The following is a 20,580-nucleotide window of genomic DNA, read 5'->3' on the forward strand; positions in this document are numbered from 1 at the left end:
AAGTAATCCCACTGTTGTTTTTTTTAAAAAAAAACAACGACAACGTAAATCAACCGAGTCCTAAGAAACTTCACAATCGCTTTGTTCGTCTTCTCATATATATGTGTGGTTTTTGTTTTTGTTTATATCTATCTATCTATATCTATCTATTTATATATTTATAATACATGTAAAAATTCTCCCTAGGATGCTGAATTGGGGGGTGGGGGTGGGGGGGGGGGTAGGTAGGGATGAGCAGAAGTGTAATCCATTTCTATTTTTACTTCTTGTTTCATTTTAAAAGTTCTTCTTCCCAATATTGAAAAGAAGATTAAAAAGGGGGGATCTATCTATCTATCTATCTATCTATTAAATGGACGAGACAAACAAATAAAGTCAAAAATGACTGGTTGATTATCATTTCAAAGTGGGCAAGGGCTGCCTGTATAAATAGCAGGGACCCTCTCCTCCCCAGAGACATCTTCATCTCAGGAAGAGCTATGGCTCAGTGTTAGAGATGGGCTGGAAACTGAAAAAGACTTCAGCCAAACATGTACTAGAAGGAGATTGAAGCAAAACCTAGTGGATTAGAAATACTTCTAAAAGCCACCAGGGGGCAGTCGGTCCTTTTGGATTTCAAAACACCTTCCCCGCCCTTAAAAAATAAATAAATTCTGGCACTGTGTTTTGGCACAAACTTTTTTTGTCAGCCCTTAATTGAACTGCAGTGGAGGAGAAGAGAGGGTTCCCTTATACCCGCTGGGGAACAAAACACCCTCTTGATCCACACTGCAGCCCCTAATTTGGCACAGTACGCTGTGGAAGCCATCTTGTAAGAGGCTTACGAGTGGAGGAGCAGGGTCTTCAAAACATACACACACACACACACACACACACACACACACACACACACACACACACACACACACGTCCCTTTCAGGTTCTGAATCTGGCTGCCCATTAGAGATCTTAACCAAGTAGGCAAGGAAAACTATCCTGCTTCCTCAAGCACCTCTAAGACACAACAGCATCCCCTCTTCTCCAGCCCAATGTGGGGTGGGGAAAAGTCCATCTAGGTTACCCTTGAGGTGCCTGTTTTGAAAGGACAATGGTGTTTGGTTTAAGTGTCTCTTAAGCTGTAGGAATGGCTGATCCCTGTCACTTCATTCATGAAAGCCCCCTGGTGAACATACTCCTCCGCTACTTTGCCCTCCCCCAAGGTGTGAGGTGTGAACTTGGGTTCTATTTGCGGGTTAGAAAAAAGGAAAGCAATGCGAGAGATCATGGGTGGTTGAGGGGCGGGAGGGAGGGAGGAAAAGCATGGATGGATTGTTTTCTCGCTTTGCAACTTTCTTACTTTCCCAACCTACTCTCTGAGCTGTGTCATCTCTTCATCTTTCCTTCTCCCTATGCCCCCTCCTCCCTTAACTCCATCCCTACACTGGCGTTGTCTTCCTGTTGAGCGTGTTGGTGTTGGAGGAGGCATCTTTGCCCAGGGTGCCAGTCGCCCCTGCTACACCAGGCCCAGTCACTGTGACGGTGACACCAGGGTCCTTGGGGAAGGTGTTGTGCAGCTGCAAGAACCCACCGCCACTGCCAGTTGCGCCCGACGCAGCTGCGCCCGTCGATGCCGTTTCGCTGGCGCCGCCGTAGAGCGAACTGACATTGGCTTTGGAGGGGTCCCTCGATAGCGTGTACATGGAGATGTCAGTGGAAGGGAAGCCTTTGAGGCCCACCGGCGAGGTTTCTCGAGACTGCGATGGCTCGGTGGAGCGGGAGCTGGAGCGAGACCGGCGGCGGTATCGGAAACGGTAGCTGGGCAGGCGCAAGATGGCCGACGACGAGGAAGATGGGTTTTTCAGTAGCTCCGTGCGGCTCTTGCAATGGGCTTCCCGGTTCTTCTCAATGTATATGTTGACGGCCAGGACCCCAATCATCTCGGCCAGGATGAAGGAAAGGCCACCAAAGTAAAAGGACCAGCCGTAGGAGTAGTAGCTCTTCTTCTCGTCGTCGCGTTTTGTGCCAGGGTCTCCGGCGTTGGCTGAGATGTAGACGATGACACCGATGATGTTACTGAGGCCTGAGGAGTTGTGGAAATAAAGAACAGTGAAATGAGGGAGGCTGTGGGGTGGGCAGGTAGAGAAGGCAGATGACTCACTGTATATGGAAATGGGTTAGAGAAAGATGAAAGCGGGAGGGGAAATGGTGGCAGTGAATGTTTATGTCAGGAGTTGTCAAGGCTCGAATTGGGAGTTCCTGGTTCCTTACACAGCTGCCCTATATGTTGAGACACTGTGGCTGCACTGCCCTGAATCCGCCTCTGGTGGGATGAGCAGGAAGAGAAAGGAAAGATGAGGGAACGGGTAAGAAGGTAGAGGTAAATGGTTGTGAAGTTGTAGATGCATGCATGAAGTGATAAAGGAAGGGTGATAGATTGGCAGAGAAATAAGCTGTGTACACATATCCAGCTTAAAACACAGCTAGGTTGTTCTTTTCGCCAATTCAGATTGTAACTGGTTTGAGGTGGGGGGGGGGATGCATTGAAATGCAGCATTTCATAAGAAATGGAAGAATTGATACAGATTGTGGCTTACATCATGTGTATAAAGGTAAAGGTAAAGGGACCCCTGACCGTTAAGTCCAGTCGCGGACGACTCTGGGGTTGCGGTGCTCATCTCGCTTTACTGGCCGAGGGAGCTGGTGTTTGTCTGCAGACAGCTTCCGGGTCATGTGGCCAGCATGACTAAGCCGCTTCTGGTGAACCAGAGCAGTGCATGGAAACGCTGTTTACCTTCCCGCCGGAGCGGTACCTATTTATCTACTTGCACTTTGACGTGCTTTCGAACTGCTAGGTTGGCAGGAGCTGGGACCAAGCAATGGGAGCTCACCCTGTCACGGGGATTCAAACTGCCAACCTTCTGATTGGCAAGTCCTAGGCTCTGTCGTTTAGACAACAGCGCTACCTGCATCCGTGTATACATTATGTGTATACCTCTTCCCAAAGCAGTATTGGGAGCACCTGGATGCAAAGCAAATGGGAGTGTGTACACAGCCATAGACTGGGGGATAAAGTTTTTGGTGGATCTCTGTCTGTCTGTCTGTCTGTCTGTCTGTCTGTCTGTCTCTCTCTCTCTCTCTCTCTTTCTGTGTATGTGTGTGTGTGTGTGTGTGAATTGACCACTGAATAGACACACACATGTAACTACACTAGAGAACCAGAGAGGGATTCTTTACCACCACTCACCTGCAGCAACAAATAGGATGCCGGCACCTAGGATGATGTTGCGCTTGGACTTGTAGACACGGCTGGCAGCCACGCAGAACCCTCCCAGCAATAGCAAGATTGCACTTAGAATGGGGAAGATGCTTGAGGCTCGTACCACACCTGTGGGGAGGGGAAGGTAGGTTGGAGGAGATTACAATGCAGGAAATAATATATGTCTGAGAGCAGAGCTCTCTCCACAGAGAGATATAGTATCTCAGGGTGTGTTCTGAACCAGCCTTCCTCATCCTGACATGCTAGTTTTCCATAGCTGTCAAGTTTCGGATTTGAAAATAAAGGATCAGCAGTCTCACCTATACCAGGGACAGTCACATGTCAGTGGTGGGCGGAGCCAGAAGCAAAAGTGGGCGGAGCAGCAATGTAAACTCCAAGCGGCCTCGGGCTCGGAGCGGAGCAAAGAGGAGGGCAGCCATGTGCTCCGCGCGATGGAGCCCCATCGTCTTCTTGTCTGATCCCATCAAAACAGGACAGGAAGCAGCAGCTGCTCAAAGGCAGCCAGGCTCCGCCCGCCAGCTAACCCTATTGGCTGGCTGAGGGGCTCAGTGGCAACGGATAGAGGCTGATGCAGGGGGAGGAATACACCCCCCTGTAAGCATGGGAAACGGCTCCCACTTGCTTTGAGGGCTGAGGCTTTTCTCTCCAAGTAGGCAAGGTCTTCCCACCCATTCCCTGGCCAGCAGGGGAGGAGCTGCTTCCATGAAAAACGGGAAATTTAAGGGAAATAAAAAATAAGGGAGAGCAGCGGGAAACTGCTTGAAATAAGGGAGAATCCCGGGGAAAACGGGATACTTGACAGCACTGTAGTTTTCTATGCATACAGGATTTCTTCAGAAAAAATCTAGAGGGAAAGAAGTATTCAATTATGCAGTATGTACCTTCACTCTGAAATGGTGGAATTCAGCAAGGGCAACGCTACAAGATTCTGCCGATAGTTTGCTTTACATAAGTAATGCCTAAATCAATCCACAGCCTCTCTAGAGCCAACTTCATTTGCCTGCCTTATGGTTGTAATACAGCATTGATGACTTGTGGCTACTGAGCTATGACACACCCTGTGTGCCTGTGTGTGGGCTGGAGAAGCTGTTGGAAACTGATGTGGGAAATGTTTCCTGTCGAAAGGTTAAAGATGCTGTTCATATGAATTATTTCCCCCACAACACTCTGAAAGGAGAGGTTGAAATTTTTGTACTTCACCTTGGACCAGTGCCTTGCCACAGTAATGGACTGGATGAGAGCCAGTAAACTGAAGCTCAATCCGGATAAGACAGAGGCACTGCTAGTAGGTGGTTTCCTAGACTGGATGGATGGGAGACTGCCTGACCTTGAGGGGGTTACATTCCCTTTCAAGGAGCAAGTATGTGGCTTTGGGGCGCTCCTGGATCCATTACTGTCACTGCCAAGTGGCCTCGGTGGTGTGGAATGCCTTTGTCTGGTGGCCTGATTACGCCCCTATCTGGACAGCGGTAGACTAACTTCTGTGGCCTACGCTCTGGTAACCTCTAGGTTGGATTACTGCAATGTGTCATACATAGTTCTGCCTCTGGAGGTGGTTTGGAAACTTCAGCTAGTGCAAAATTCAACAACCAGGTTGCTCACCAGAACAAGACGATTTGAACATAAAACGCTGGTCTTGGATCAGCTGCACAGGCGGACAGTTTTTGGATCCATTCTTCAGGACTTCAATACCCGAAGGACCACCTCCCCTCATAGAAACCGACCTGGACCCTGCACCTGTCCTCCCTCCCCAAAATGTTTGGAGGGTGGCAACATGAGAGCGGGCCTTTTCTGTGGTGGCTCTCCATTTGTGGAATGCTCTCCTCCCCAGAGAGGCTCGCCTGGCACCATCATTACATGTCTTTAGGCATCAGGCAAAAACATTCCTTTTTACCCAGGCCTTTGGCCATTAAAAATCTATTGCCTGTTAAATGGGGGGGGGGGCTGTTGTTATGATTGTTTTATTATTATGCTATGTATTATGTTTCTGTTATTATGCTGCATAAATTATGTTCTTAATGTTGTACACCGCCCTGGGATCTTTGGATAAAGTGTGGTATATAAACTGAATATAAATAAATAGGTTTGAGCCACCTCTTGGAGTTGCACATAGAACACTTGACTGTCCAGTCACATTCCCTGAATCCATTCCCCACACTTCTTCCCTCTTGGCATTCCCTAGCACGTGGCCATTCTTAATAAATTATCCTGTCCCACAAAGAAAATCAACAATCAAACCCCACTGGAGCCCTTGGAGAAAGACCTTGCATACCTGCCAACATTTCACAAGTGAAAATGTAAAGGACATGCTTGTAACACTCTGATTCTCATAGAAAGATTTACCGTCTTAGCACTCTGAGCCCCTTTATTATATGTTGATGAAGGCTCTACTCCACCTCCTGTGTTCTGCATTTATTTTAAAGTCAGACCTCTGAGAAATGGCAGGCTGTGCACTACATGGTGCCTTAGTGGCCGTGCACAGATATTTATATGTTTGCAGATACTCTAGTTGTTCTTATTTGCCATGGGTCGTCCCTGTTTTGTTTTTTTTTAATTTTTGTACTCATCCCTCACAAATCACAATCTTTTCTTTTCCTTCCGTCCTTTTCCTTTCCTTTTTCCTTTTCTTTTTGGCCTCTTGGGGATGTATTGTTGGTTTCTCTGAGTGTGAGAACTGTCAGCCTTTGGAATTCTGCTCTCTTCCTGGAATCTCTGGAGGTTTCATGTCAGAGTGAACAGTGTATACATCTTGTTGCTTTTCATTGCATGTGCATGCATGCAAGGGTACAATGCAGTGTACAGCCAGCTGTTCCACACACTGCAGCTGCTGAGGTATATTTTGAAATGATGGTAACTTATTGTTAGGACAATTATTATTATTTTCATATAGGTTTATTCCGTTTCAATTGTTTGTACATCACTTACTTTTAAAAAATAATAATCCCTAGCTTTAACCAAGTGAGCAAGCCGTCTCCCAGCTATTAAATCTGTGTTAAGGGGCAGGCAAGTCAATGATTAAAGCAAGCAAGTCAATGACCAGGGCGTTCAGCAATGTTGTAATGGGAGGGAGGGTGGCTCACACAGCTATCCTTGGTATGAGAGCTGGGGGTGTAATAAGCATGTCCCTATTTTTGTCTGTGAAAATTGTTGGGAGAGTATGTGCTTGCGTGCTAGAAACAAAATGTATCTTACCCCTCACTCAGATATTTAAATGTCATGGGGGCCTCAGGAGGGAGACAAACTTTGATGAACAACAATATTAGTATATTTCACACACACATAACTTTAGGCATCCTCAAAAGCTAGATCAGGGATAAATTAAGGTAGTCATTTAGGGCCCCACTCAGCAGAATTAGTCGGGAATCCCAAACACAGAAGGGCTGGCTTACCTCATTGGCCTGGTTCACACATAATGCTAAGCCACAGTCTATTTAACTATGTTTTATTAAACCATGGCTTAGCATTATGTTTAAACAGTGTCACAGTGACTGAACAATGTGGGGTTTTTTTGGCCACGGTTTCACTGGCAGAGGAAGGTGGGTGCCGCGGGTGCTGTGCACACCAGATGGCAGCCGTGAGGGCGGGTGACATCGCCGTGCCAACCCCACCCAACGCTCGCTGCATGGGCGGCGCCCCTGGACGGCTAGCAACACGCCCCCCCGACGCTTGCCGGGCGGGCGGCTGCTCTGGGTGCTGGGGCAAGTAGCTGCACCCCTGCACTGTTTGTAGCCATGGTTTGTGGTTGGTATACAAACCCTGCTTTGTTTTAACTGTGACATTTTTCCATGGTTTGTTTGGCCCCTCCACTCCAGATGCTCACCAAACTACCAGGCCAGAGTAATTGGAAAACAAACCAAATTTGGGGGGAACAAGCCATGGTTTGTTTGATCGTCTTTGGGACAAATTGTGGATAACTCATTGTTTGTTAAACAAGCCACAGCTTAGTGTTATGTGAACCGAGTCACTGTGAAGTAATACACCTGTATAGAGAGGGGGAGGGTGTAAGTCCAAAATCTAAAATTACCTAACCGCACCACTGGAGTAGGGGCAGCAGTATAACAGTGATAAGGTCCAGAAAAAAAGAAGGTACTGCCTCTGATTAAGAAAGAGGGAGCAGCATATTAGAATTTTTTTTTCAGAGTAGAAAAGTAGATTTGCTTATGAACAAGTGACTCCATCCTAACTCATGTCAAATCAAAATGGATTTTCAGAGGGACAACCAAGAGAACTCTCTTGCCGCCAGGGCTAATGTCAGTTTCAAAATATGAGCTTCGGTGTCTCAACTGTACAGGCATTGGAAAGGAGGAAGTCAAATCTGTCTTGCATTGTTTTTGCTTAAAGGGGAATGTGAAATGGCTGCTCCTCTTTCCCTTTGGAAAATATCAGGATATTATTTTAAAATATGTATCTATTTTTTTTTAATCATCTGTAGGCACAGGCCTGATGGAGCTGTTTAAGGGAAAGGTGAGGACTTCTGAGAAGAAGGAACCGTTAAGAGCAGCTGGCAGAAAACATTGCCATTTATAAATTCTTGGCTAATCTTTAATTGAAAAGACGAGAGTAAAAAGTAGTAAAAATATTAAGATGACATTGGCTTGCAGATAGAGAAGCACCTCCAAAATTGCTTTGGTCATGAAGAACACCCATGTTGGGCAGCAAGGCTTTGCATCTGAGCACCCAATCCTAGAAATGTACATGGGATATTTGTACCCATCACTGGCCTGAGGGCTCTTTCTCCCCCATCTCCCTCTCACCACTGCAAGAGACTTGCTGTCCAGGTTAGTGTTTAGGGGCAACATTATTCTGGACAAATATCTGCACCAACTTTTGTCATCCCCCAAAGTCTACCATAAGTGTGCTGTTTGAACCAAAGCTTTCATGAACTGAACTAGCCTTGCTAGCTGGCTTTGCGTCAGAGGAGGTGAGATACAGGAGGTCTCTGAATAAGATCTTCCATATGTGTTTTCTAGTTGTTGTTGTTGTTGTGGTGGTGGTGGTTATTAAATTTATTACCTGCCCTTTACCAGCAGGTCCCATGGTGGGTTACAACAATTTAGAATTCAGAATTAAAAACAGGTAAAACAGAATGCAGATATAGGAATAGGATGGGCCCTGAAAACATACACCTCATGTATCAAAGGCACTATTTGGTGTCAAAGGCACAATTTGGATTAGGGCCTGAGGGGTCAGTATTGTGTTTCCAGCAGTGGCCAATGAGATGTCCCTGGAAATCTCATCCCGGATGGAGGCTGTAACCTGCTTTGGGATGGGACTATCCTCCCCCCCCCCCGGCCTCTGCCTGCAAAATAAAATTCACAGCCTGAGAGTACTCCTAGATCCAGTTGGATGTCTGTCATCAGAAACTCTTTTCACCTGTTTGGCTGGTTTGCAAGATGTGTCCTACTGAGAGGAGGTGGATCTGGTCTCAGTTACCCATGCACTAGTTACATACAGACTGGTCTGTTTCATTGTTCTCTACAGGAGAACAATGCAGTTTGGGATTGGTATAAAACCCAGTTGCCAGAATGCTTGGTAGGAGCAATGCAGTTGAATCATTTTTGCCACTTATGTGACCTCAAACACAGTAGTTACCGATCAGTGTTTAAGGATCAGTTTAAAGTGCTGATTAATAACTTGGTGTCAGAACATTTAGAGCCTTAAAGATTATATTTGCCCATATGAACCTGTCTAGGCTTAGATCAGCAAGGAAGACTTTGCTCGCTGGTGCACCATTAGCAATTATTTGATTGATGGGTACCATGGACAAAGCCTTCTCGGCAGCAGCACCACTTATTGTGGCATTCTCTCACAGGGAAGGTCTAACAAGCTCCTTCCCTTCCCACTTTTAGACAGTGCTTGACTATGATTGACAGCACTGCATTTTGCTGGTTTCGAATGCTGCCGTGTTTTTCATTTTTTCTATTTTTGTGCTCTACTTGATTTCCAATATTGTATGTTACTGTTGTTATAATTATTTTTCTTTGAATATGTCTCTTTGGAAAGTTGGTTTGGCAAAAAGGGTATAAATTAATTAATTAAAAATAAATGGACGGATAAATAAACAGGAACAAGGAGATAACTATCTATGGCCACATGCTCCAAGTATCTGGTAATCCGAGCTGTATTGCTTCTGAATATGGAGGATGCAGTTAGCTGTCATGGCTAATACCATTCCCCCATGAATGTCTAATCCTTTTACATGAATGACCTCCCCAGGGCTAATGTTACTTATATGCAAGCACACAGGCATTTCTCTCTCTCTCTTCATCTCCTTCTGACCAGGCAGTTTGCATTTAAATTTACCTACATATGTGAATCAAAGCAGCACCCTGCCCTTTCCTTAAGGAAGTTTCATGAAATTTTTAAAATGATATTCAGGGCAGGGGAGGAATGCTTTCTTTTTTGCAGTTGCTTTTGCAAATTCAAGGCATTTAAATCTCACTGCAGAGCCCTAGTTTGGCTGGAGCCTCTACCCCAGAGAGTAGTCAGCATAATGATGATTCCAGCCCAGAATTTGGTATTTACCTGGCCGGGGGTGGGGGGGTGGGGGACAGGGGACGCAAGAAGCCACTCAGCAGAACTGATGGGGAATCCTTGGCATTTCTGACACAGCTGCATGCATCTACCCTGCCACTGCCTCTTTATAACTTGTCAGTAATCCCCAGCATGAAGAAACGATGAGTGAACTCCTTCTCTGCAACATGGCAGACTCAAAGGAATCCATGGCACTGGGAAGCAACTACATCCTTTTTGCAGCGCAGTAACTCCCCCCCCCCCATGGAAACAGCAAGATTTTATGCACCCCCCTTTCGATACGTAGGAGTTGCTGTCCATCTCCAGCTAAATCTTGAGGGCGGCTTCTGTATCTCAGCCCCGGCAACCTCTGACACTGAGATTCAGTGGTATTCAAACTCTTGTTTCCCCTGGTAACGGAGAACAGTAGAGACACATTACTGCCGAGGCCAAGGCACGGGAATGAATAAGCCCCCTATTTATACGTACGTAGGAGGTATTCCGCGCTGTCGTGATCGTAGTCTGTGTCCTCTGGAAAATGGTTGATTTTCACGCACACCCCTCGCTTTAGCCCTAGAGAGGAAGGAGACAGAGGTGACCAGCATTCAAAGCAGTTCTGTGAACGCTCAGAGCAGCGTTTTGATGCACCTCCTGGTAATTGGCTCCAACTTTGTTGGGTTTTCTGTGACACACAATGTTCCCTACCAAATCCCAAGCTCTTACAAAATCTCAGCGCAGTCTGCCAAGCCCCATTTCTCAAGGCAGGCCCCACCACTATTAAGTGCTACCTCTTAGGAACGTAAGAAACTGCCTTACACTGAGTCAGACAACAAATCCGTCTAGCTCGGTATTGTATATGCTGGTCAGAGTTTTTCTTAGTCCTATTTGGAGATGCCGGGAATTGAACCTAGGACTTTCTGCGTGCAAGGCAGATGCACCACTACTGAGCTATTGCCCTTCCCAAGAAGCCACCTGGAGCACCTAGGGTCACTGGGGACCTCCTTCAGGCCTGGAGTGGCAGGTTACCATAGTCACCAACATTGCTGTGGTAGTACGCTGAGTTACGACTGGCTAGTTGGTGGTTGCCAGCTCATTCGGGAAAGGTGTCTAAATTTTAAGGCACAGGGCGAGTCTCTGGTGATGTTCAGTATCTTGGGCAGATTTAAGAAGCAATGCGTACTTTCACAGGTGACAGTTCTATCAATGGCTATCTAGCCACAATGACTAAATGAAATAGTCATATTTATGTGTAGGGAGGGTTATTATCTTTGTGTTCTGCTTTTGGGCTTCTCTGAGCTGTCTGCTTGGTTGCTATGGGAAGCAGGATGCAGGATTAGATGGTTCTGTGGTCCATCAGGGCCCTTCTGGTGTCAGCCTTCACCAGACCTGGTGGTCTCCAGATGTTTTGGGCCACAACACCCATCTCTCCTCCACTGACCCTGCCTGTTCTCCTCTCTACACCAGGCCTTGTTGCCCTGTGCTGCTGAGGCATTCATCAGTCAGATAGAAGCAGGCCTATCACTATGATGTCACATTTAAATGGCACTGGATTTAGTGCTATGTTTCTCTTAACAATCTTTTGGAAAAGGCAAAAGCAGGCAGCATGGTTGCACCAGCAGGAGTTTGGATGTTTGTCTCTTTTTAATTTAATTTTTAAAATGCTTGTGCTTCAATGCAAAAAAAAGAAAAGCAAAAAAAGGAATGAACATTAAAAAAAACACACACAGAGAAAAAGGCGAAGGACAGCCTGTTTAAAAAGTAACGAGGGAAGGAAGGGACTGTGTTGCAAGTAGGGATAAAAGGAGAAGTTCAATTTTGTTTCTGTTTTACCGAGAAACTACCCAGTGAACCAGAAGACAATTACTCTTTGAAATGTACATTTCTCTGAATTTTGCAATGCTGTTCCAAATAATGTGCACAAAAAGCATATATATATATATGGCACACAAAAAATGCATTATATTATGGGGAAATAGCTTGTGCAAATATGTGTATTAGACAAAAATGCATCTAAAAATAAGTATTTTAGGAGAAATTTGTAAAATGAAGCTGACAATTTCCCCCCATGATATATATATATATTCAGGTTGATGCAGAAACTGATTTTAAGGTTGTAAAAATGAGAAACTGAGAGAACCCAAATCAGACAGTTTCATCCATCCTTAGCTGCTGGCCATGTAATGATGGAAGCGTAGGAAGCCAATGCAGGCAAAAATATTGCCGATGAGCAGCTTGATGAGGGAAAGGACGGGGGCTGAAATTAGCCTCCCTCTCTGGAGCCAATAATCTGCATCATTTCAACCTTTCTGAAAGGTCTCTGGAATTTAGGTACGAGTGGTAGGTAGTGATGATGTAATGAAGGAATGCAGGGGCAAGTCATGCAGAGCTTGTGGGGCTTCACCAACTCTGTCACCATTTGCTTCACAGATTGTAGGCCACGCCAGGTGGGTCCCAAGTGGGTCTGGTGAGCTGGAAGGGACCCTGAGGGTAATCTAGTCCAGGCACAGGCAAACTCGGCCCTCCAGATGTTTTGGGACTACAACTCCCACCATCCCTGACCACTGGTCCTGTTAGGTAGGGATGATGGGAGTTGTAGTCCCAAAACATCTGGAGGGCCAAGTTTGCCTATGCCTGATCTAGTCCAACCCCCTGCAATGCAGGAATATGCAGTTGTCCCATATGGGGATTGAACCTGCAACCTCGGTATATCAACACCATCCACTGAGCTACAATTGACTCTGTTTAGGGTCAGAAATATCACCACAAGCCGTCACTCTATAAAACCAGAGCACCAACAAGGGATTTCCTCTCAGTACGAACAGGGCTTCAGAGGCTTATTTAGGACCGCAGCAGGAGAGGGAAACAGCTAGTGTGGAAGGACCCTAATTTTGCTCTGTGGGGTGTGGCAGCATGAGCAGGAGGAAGAGGGCAGGGGGCGCAAGCACCTGCAAGACCTCTGAGCGTTTAGAGGCTTTCTTTTTCTTGGCGAGAACCTGGGATCTTTGACTGAGCCTTGTGTGGGCAACATGGCAGCCAGTTTACTGTTATGTGGGTAGAGTGAGGAATTCTAGAGTAAGGAGAGAGCTTTCATAACAGCAACAATATGTACTTGATTGCAGTTGGTGTCATGCCCACTGTGACAGGCAGGATTGTGGTGGGTTTATAGACTGCAAGGGCCACATGGGGGAGGAGAGATGGGGCAGGTTTTTGCCCTCACTGCAGTTGTATCTCCAAGGACGGTGCTTAGGTTTTCTTTTCTAAGATTTCACGCTTTCCCAGTTACATAGGAGAAAGCAAAGGGGCAGACTATAGATCAGGGACTAACCCTGCCCCCTGCCTCTGTTGATCCCACCCATTAAGAATCAAGCCTACTCCTCGTTCCATTGCTCCATTGTGTATTCTGTTCCTTGGTCACAAGTGTGGTTGAATGGTGGGACAGTGGGATGCAATGTTGGTGACTGGCTTTTAGAATATATCTATATAGACAGATTCTTTCATTGCTGCTCCAGCTGCCTTCCTCTCATCCTGTCTCATCAACTGAATCTCTCTATCAACAGCTGCTAGGCCATACTGTTGGATATTGGGTTGCTGCCAAGCTTGCAGCTTAAGTTTGGAATTGTCATCCTTTGTTTCAATTGTGTTTTACAGAGAATCCAGATATTGTTGCCAGCTTGTTGCATTCCAGTGTTGTCCCCCCCCCCCAGAACCGATTTGTATTATTTTTATTCATTTATGCAATAAAACTGCTGCGTCAGCCTGTCTGGTGTGGAGCAGGAAACCATTAAACTTTTCTGAGCTACTGTGCCTTTAGTTAGAAGCGTCTGTCTTGTGGCTTCTGCCTCTTAATTGCTTCCCGTTCAGCATGGCTGGTGAATTGCCCTGTAATTAGCCAGCTTCTATTCCCTGTAAATGCCGGGGTGGGTGGGTTGATTACTGGTATCCTCTCATATTTTCTTCTTTTCTTATTGTGAAATGACATATACGGAAGACAAAATAATGAGGGAAATCAGTAATCAAACCTTCCCACCCCACAGGGTAGGAACTCACTAATTAAGAGCAATTAAGAGGATTCATAATACTGCTGACACATTGCATAGGAAGCAATTAGAGGTAGAAGCTGCAAGGAGAATTGTAGAAGAGTTGGAAGGTATCCTTAGGGTCATCTAGTCCAATCCCCTGTGATGCAGGAAGCTTCCAAGTAAAGTTGCAAGGGGGTTTCTGCTGAATCAAGCTTACTTAACATTTTACAACAATCTTAGCCTGAATTTTCTTTCATGCTAAGTGGGGGAAAGCAGTGCCTCAGCAGACTAAACAACCCTTGTATGTAGGTACCCTTCATTTTTATTTCAGCACTGAACTACAAAGATTTATGCCTTAGGACCTAGGCCCAATACTTTTCTCGCGAGTTCTTTCCACTAGTCTCATTTCCTCTTCCTCCAGCCTTTTCTCATGCTAGATGAATTGTACACTAAGGGCTTCTCCCTTGTCGCATCTTTGTTATTATTTGCTCCAGCTTGGTGTACTGTCCTACAATTCTCCTGTCTCCCTCTCCTTATTTTCTAGTGTTCCCCCCCTAAAACTTGCTTTCCAGAGAGGGTGTTCAGGTTCCTGGCCAGTGGCCGCCCCTGAATCCTATCCCAGAACTCTGTTGAATGGATTAACAATGTTTGGACTGTGCCCCTCACCTTCCAAGCAGCATATCCTCCAGAGGCCTGAATGGGTGAGCCCTCCAGGATCTTTCTTGTCTTTCTGGGGGGTTTCCTCAGTAGATATGTTGGTGGTATTGCAGATGAAGGCACGGGCATACAGCCAGTAATCTGTGCCAATGGCGATGATCATGAGGCCAAAGGCTGCAAAGGCCCCCACGGTGGTGAGTAGAATCTGGACACCTTTCTCACACCAGACCATCCTCTCCTCATTCCAGCGTTTAAGCGACTCCAGCTTGGCGGCAGGAAAGAAAACTGGGAGTGGTGAAGAAAAATAGTGGTGGTGATGCTTTCAAGGAAGCAGGTGGTGAGTGCCTTGTCTATTGTGGTCGGCTTCCTCTTCCAGTGGGCAGAATCTAAAAGCACAAGAGCTCTTGGAAATCGGCACCAGGAGAATATTGTCCTTCACCGAGTTCAATGTGTAGAAGAAACCAGGATATAAGATGTGCTGGGAAGGTTGTCCTAACAACTGTTGCAAAACCCTAGGGAATCCTGTGAAGAATGCAAGCAGAGCTCTCCTTCTGGAATTGCTTCTGACTATTAGATGCTCTTGGAAGCGCTCTCTTCAGATATTCTGTAGAATATCTAGTTGGACTTCAAGATAAGTTTCCAGAGAAGGTGCAATAATTTTTGGAGAATAGCTGGGAATTTTATGGATGATTTCTGAAGAAATTCTGGAGATCTGTCACACAAGTTCTCTGGAGGACACAGTCAGAAGATGAAGGCTTGGGTAGCAGTTGGAAAAAGCCAGGGGAGGATAATTGAAGAGTTTCTGGATCACTGTTGTGCAAATCCTGAAGAGCAGGTAGAAAAACCTTTGGAAGGCTTCATCTGGATTGCATCTAGATGCCTATTGGTGAAATACTGGAAGGCTACTATGGAATATCTAGGTACCTACTGGATATTTTCTGGAAGTTTGCAAGAGCCTTTCTGGAGGTGTACTGAATTACAACTGGAGAGCTACTAGAGACTTCGGGGGGGGGGGATCTGGATAGTCTCTAGGGTTCTTCTTCTTCTTCTTCTTCTTCTTCTTCTTCTTCTTCTTCTTCTTCTTCTTCTTCTTCTTCTTCAAATCTGGATGGCCACTGAGGGACCCCTAGAGGTTCTATGGAGAAAATAGGACTTTCAAATATATTTTGTGGTAAAATTTTGTTTCTTCTTAATATGCAGCTTCAGCAAGTTTCAGGGAAGCCTAGAAATGTTTCCTGTTTCTTTATGCCAAGTTTACTTGACTTCCTTTTTTTTAATGTGCTTGTCCTCTGTTTCTTCCTTTCGGTTTTCTCTGCATTTGGGAGACTTTGAGTTTCAGCTTCTGCTCTTCAGTTTGAGGCACACGTCGGTTTATGTGGATCGCTTGATCTCTCTGACTCAACTTGACATGGAGCCAACTAGCTGCGTGACTTTAATGATTTCTGGGCAAAGGGGAGGAAATGAAGAGAGACAGAAAAAAAGAAGGAATTGAGTAAAGACATGCAGAGGGGAAAAGTTTTTAGCCCAGTCCCTGATACCTTGATGTTCATTGTAGGTATTCTGGTCCTCAGATAAACTATTTATTTATTTATTTATTTATTTAAAATAAATCAATGGTTCATCTAGTGATCTGCACTCCTATCCTTATTGCTAATGAACTTGGTTTACAATAACAAAACCAGCAACAACTGCAGAAGCAGGAGAAATTGAGTGTAAAAATAATGTAGGCACCTGTAAACAGTAAAAGGCCATGAAAAGGCCCTCAGCCATTAGTCAAAGCTATTAAAAGCCTTTGATAACAAGACAGCACTTTTCTTTATTAATTTAAACAACACAGTTTAAAAGTATATAGTTTGATGAGGTGGTGCTTAAAATGATTCAAGACTGAATTTCCCAGCTCTGTGTCCCTCCTTCACAAACATGTACTTTTTCCCTCAGCACCATAGGCTAGTTGCCCTCTGATGGATGGATTCTTCTCAGACTTGTATTTTACTTTCTTTCAAGATTAAAATAGCTTTGCAGTCATTCAGGGGTGGAAGAAGGGGTGTGTGGTGGGGGCGGTCTGCCCCATGTGTCACAACTGAGGGGGTGACAAAATGCTGGGCGGCACTCACCCCGAGGCCTGCAGCGTGCCCGAGCCACGCATCTCTCCTGGGAGTGATTCAGTGGCTTGGGCGCCTGCAGGCTCCGTGCTGCCCCAAATGGTCCGCCCACTGCCTCCCCCTCAGCTGTAGAGTGACTGAGTGGGAGGAGGCAGGCAGACTCCTCGGAGGCCCCACAGAGCGTCCTGCCCTGGCTCACCCCGCCCTGTGGGTGGCTGGCCCCACCCCTGGGTGCAGGGCATGCACACCGCCCCAGGTGCCCAATCGGCTTGCTCCGCCGCTGCAGTCATCCCCATAGCTGTCAAGTTTCGGATTTGAAAATAAGGGATCAGCAGTCTCACCTATCCCGGGGACAGTCACATGTCAGTGGTGGGAGGAGCCAGAAGCAAAAGTGGGCGGAGCAGCAATGTAAACTCCAAGCAGCCTCGGGCTCGGAGCGGAGCAAAGAGGAGGGCAGCCAGCAAAGAGGAGGGCAGCCATGTGCCCCGCGCAATGGAGCCCCATCATCTTCTTGTCTGATCCCATCAAAACAGGACAGGAAGCAGCAGCTGCTCAAAGGCAGCCAGGCTCCGCCCGCCAGCTAACCCTATTGGCCGGCTGAGGGGCTCGGCGGCAATGGATAGGGGCTGATGCAGGGGGAGGAATACACCCCCCTGTAAGCACGAGAAACGGCTCCCACTTGCTTTGAGGGCTGAGGCTTTTCTCTCCAAGTAGGCGAGGTCTTCCCACCCAGTCCCTGGCCAGCAGGGGAGGAGCTGCTTCCATTAAAAACGGGAAATTTAAGGGAAATAAAAAATAAGGGAGAGCAGCGGGAAACTGCTTAAAATAAGGGAGAATCCCGGGGAAAACGGGATACTTGACAGCACTGGTCATCCCCAGAATCAGGATTTTTCTGTGCCTCATGTAGAATCTTCTGTGAAAGGAAGATGGACTTACAGTCCCTATCACCATGGCTGCATAGACACATGCATTTGAAGCACTCACAAACACACACACCAAGAATAGTGTAAACTGCAAGTTACCCCTCACAGAGCTATAATTCCCAGCACCCTCGAGAAAGTACAGTTCCCAGGATTATTTGCAGGGGGTGTGTGCTTTAACTGTGTGGTATATTCACAGCCCATATCTCATTTGGCCCACAGAGAGCAGGTGAAGAGGCAAACTTCCTTCTGGGTGGTTCCATTTCTCAGAGGTGGATTTAGGGGAGCGTGATCAGTTTGCCTGCGCTGGGTGCCAGGCCAGGAGGGTGGTGCCACAGGGTCCCCCACAACAGTGACTTACAACAGAAGGCAAGAACCCGGGGAGGCACTGAATTTTGGCATTGCACAAGACATTGCTGAAATTTGAAAGCCCAAACTCCGCCACAGCATTTCTAATTGCAAATAGGCGTGTGTGTGTGTGTGTCACATGAATAACTGCTTCCCTCATACTGCATATACATCTGTTTGTGGGAAATATGCCCACAGCCATACTGATTTTTATGGGGATATATGCAGATTAGTTTGAGAAATGGCTTAAACATGCAAACTCCTTTTTCAGGCTTTAAGCCAAGAAACATAAAGCAACACTAAAAGGGTGCTTCTCTGTCTAGCATGTGCATAATGAAGATCCTTCATCACCGAATACCCAGGACTACCAATTAGAGTCCTTTCTATCAATTGCAGGTTGGCCGACTGCAAGGGAACATGATTATATTTTTTTCCAGCTATGTTTTTGCAGTGCATACCCAAGCCACTATTCGTCAATGGAATAAAACGAAAAAATATATAACACACCAGGTGGGACCATTTATTTCTTCACTTGCTGGGTGACCAGACACAAGAGACTGCCTCTGATCATGTGCCAAATTTGCAACTATTGAATTGTCATAGCTAGCCCCTGTGAATCAGAAGGGGGCAGGGATTGGATTTCAGGGAAGAGGTCTGTGGCTTCTGCAGGAATTTAAGCTTATTTTAACTTTAAGTACTGTACTTAGTACATATCTACACCACAGGTGTGTACTGGTTTCACAGTCATTCCCTTTCTGCAAGCCTGGACCTTAGGATCTCAAACAGAGATCTCAAACAGAATACTCTGCCCTGTTGCCAAACAAAAATTCCCAGGATCCTTTGGGGGAAGCCATGTCTGCTAAGCAGGTATATAATTGGTACAAATTTGAAGTGGACCTGTATCCTTGTTAGTTTTGTATGAAGATTGCTGTTCCACTGTGCCTCATCAACACATTGCACCCTTCAAGACTATTGCTGTTTTCAGGAGGGATTCAGTCAACATACTGACCAATTCAGGTTGCAGCAAATCTGCTTCCCCCAAAATCACATTTTATTTTATTTTTGCAATAAAGAAAACGTCTGCACTGGAAAGTGTGGGATAACATTTGCTTGATGCAACGACAGCTGTAACCTCTATGCAGACAAACCGGAATGAATGCTCAATAAATTGCAAATGTCATCTGATGTCCCCATCAACTTTGTGCAAATAGATCAAGGTGCGTGCTCAATAAACAGATTGTCTGGAAGCGACTATTGTGTGAGGATACACCATGCAGGTTTTAAATAAAACTTGGCTTATTTTCTTAATTCCTTTACACCATAGCACCCAGACCCACACCCGCTTCCACACCCTCAGTATCCTGGAAGGCCCAGTTGACAAAGTTTAAGGGGATGACTAAAAAGAAGTTATTGGCGAGAACTTGGGCACTGGGTGGTAAGTGATCATCTGGCTCCACCTGTAATGATACAGAAGATCTTGGCAAATTTGCAAATAGGCCACACGTTTATGAAGCTGAAGTACTAAACAGATGAGATCTAAGGTCTTGCAAGCCAACTGTGCAGAAGTGGCCTAAGGCTACACACCATATATGTAAAGCATATTCTTCTCCTACAAAGAATCCTGGGAACTATAATTTGCTAAGGGTGCTGGGGATCGTAGCTCTGTGAGGTTCCCAGGACAGGATTATTTGGGGGAAAGCGTGTGCTTTAACTGTATGGAATTCAGAATTTACCAAAAGAGAAGAGTGATCCCAAGCATAGAATATGAGGCATCTTGCTTTTGATTTTGCACAGATTTAGTAACTTCGCCAACCAAACAGAAAAGGGGAGAACAATATATTCCACCCTTGTATACCCTGCAGTTCTTACTTTGGGTTCTTCTTCGGAGAAGCCCAAATCTCCAGCCCTGCCAACCACTGTGGAGTTTTGCCCAGACCCATCAAAATTTCACAAGTAGCAATGGGAACACATTTAAATCTGAAATGCCTTGAGCAGTGCTATTTTTTTCTGGGGGACACGCAGGGGTACGCATATCCCTAAACATTTTGTGAATCTAAGTTTGGCCTCATTGAGGTGCAGTATTTCAATATGAGTAGGAAAATGAGAATACGCCTAAACATTTTTTTAAAGAAAAAAAGCACTGGCCTTGTGTATATTTTAATGGCAGAGAGAAAAGTGAAGAGAGAGCCTCCCACAGGATGTGTACACATAATACCTTATCAGTATTATTATATATTTATTTATACCCCACCTTTTCCCCTCAAGGTGGCTTACAGATAAAATAAGAGCAGCTAAAAGCAGGGCGGGGTAATTAAAAAAAACAAACCACAATTATATTTGCACACCACCCCTATATCTGAGCAGTGTGAGATTCCAGGGGTTCCAAGCACTTACCCAGGGTTCAAACTTCTCGGAATGAGGGACAGCAGAGACTGCAGTGCCTTTAGGATATTTTATTTATCCTACTACAGAACTGCAATTCCCAGCACCCACTACAAACTACAGTTCCCCGGGTTCTTTGATGAGGGTGGGAATGAGTTTTGTATATGCTTTAAAGGTATGGTGTGTACACAGTGCCAGACAAGTGCTGAGTTTAGCCAACCTAGTTTTTCATTTGAATTACTGTACATATGTGCAAGATTCAAGCACCAATATACAGTAAGTGTCACTTATGAAATCAGCGCCCAGGTGTGTTTTTCTTTGCTGTTTTTGGCCTCCTGTAAATAATTTTGGCTGGCAGAGACTTAACTTAATATTGGGGTCAT

General features: G+C 45.8%; 1 protein-coding gene across 1 annotated transcript; it reads right to left on the bottom strand.

The window, feature by feature from the left end:
• Nucleotides 1-898: 898 nt before the first annotated feature.
• Nucleotides 899-14,886, bottom strand: CACNG8 (calcium voltage-gated channel auxiliary subunit gamma 8). The gene is made up of 4 exons (XM_033170628.1): nucleotides 14,455-14,886; nucleotides 10,259-10,342; nucleotides 3,224-3,364; nucleotides 899-2,059 (listed from the first exon to the last, which is right to left on the bottom strand). The coding sequence occupies exons 1-4, from the start codon at nucleotides 14,675-14,677 to the stop codon at nucleotides 1,416-1,418; spliced, it is 1,092 nt and encodes a 363-aa protein (XP_033026519.1). The 5' UTR covers nucleotides 14,678-14,886; the 3' UTR covers nucleotides 899-1,415.
• Between the last annotated feature and the right edge of the window lie 5,694 nt (nucleotides 14,887-20,580).

The sequence above is a fragment of the Lacerta agilis genome, chromosome 14 (assembly GCF_009819535.1).
Source record: "Lacerta agilis isolate rLacAgi1 chromosome 14, rLacAgi1.pri, whole genome shotgun sequence".
NCBI classification, from domain to species: domain Eukaryota; kingdom Metazoa; phylum Chordata; class Lepidosauria; order Squamata; family Lacertidae; genus Lacerta; species Lacerta agilis.

Coding starts and splice junctions, on each gene's coding strand:
- CACNG8 (XM_033170628.1), bottom strand. CDS start 14,677: ATGGTCTGGTGTGAGAAAGGTGTCCAGATTCTACTCACCACCGTGGGG. Junction 10,343..14,454: donor GAGGATATGCTGCTTGGAAG/GTGAGGGGCACA, acceptor CTTCCTCTCTAG/GGCTAAAGCGAGGGGTGTGC. Junction 2,060..3,223: donor CATCCTATTTGTTGCTGCAG/GTGAGTGGTGGT, acceptor ACAACTCCTCAG/GCCTCAGTAACATCATCGGT.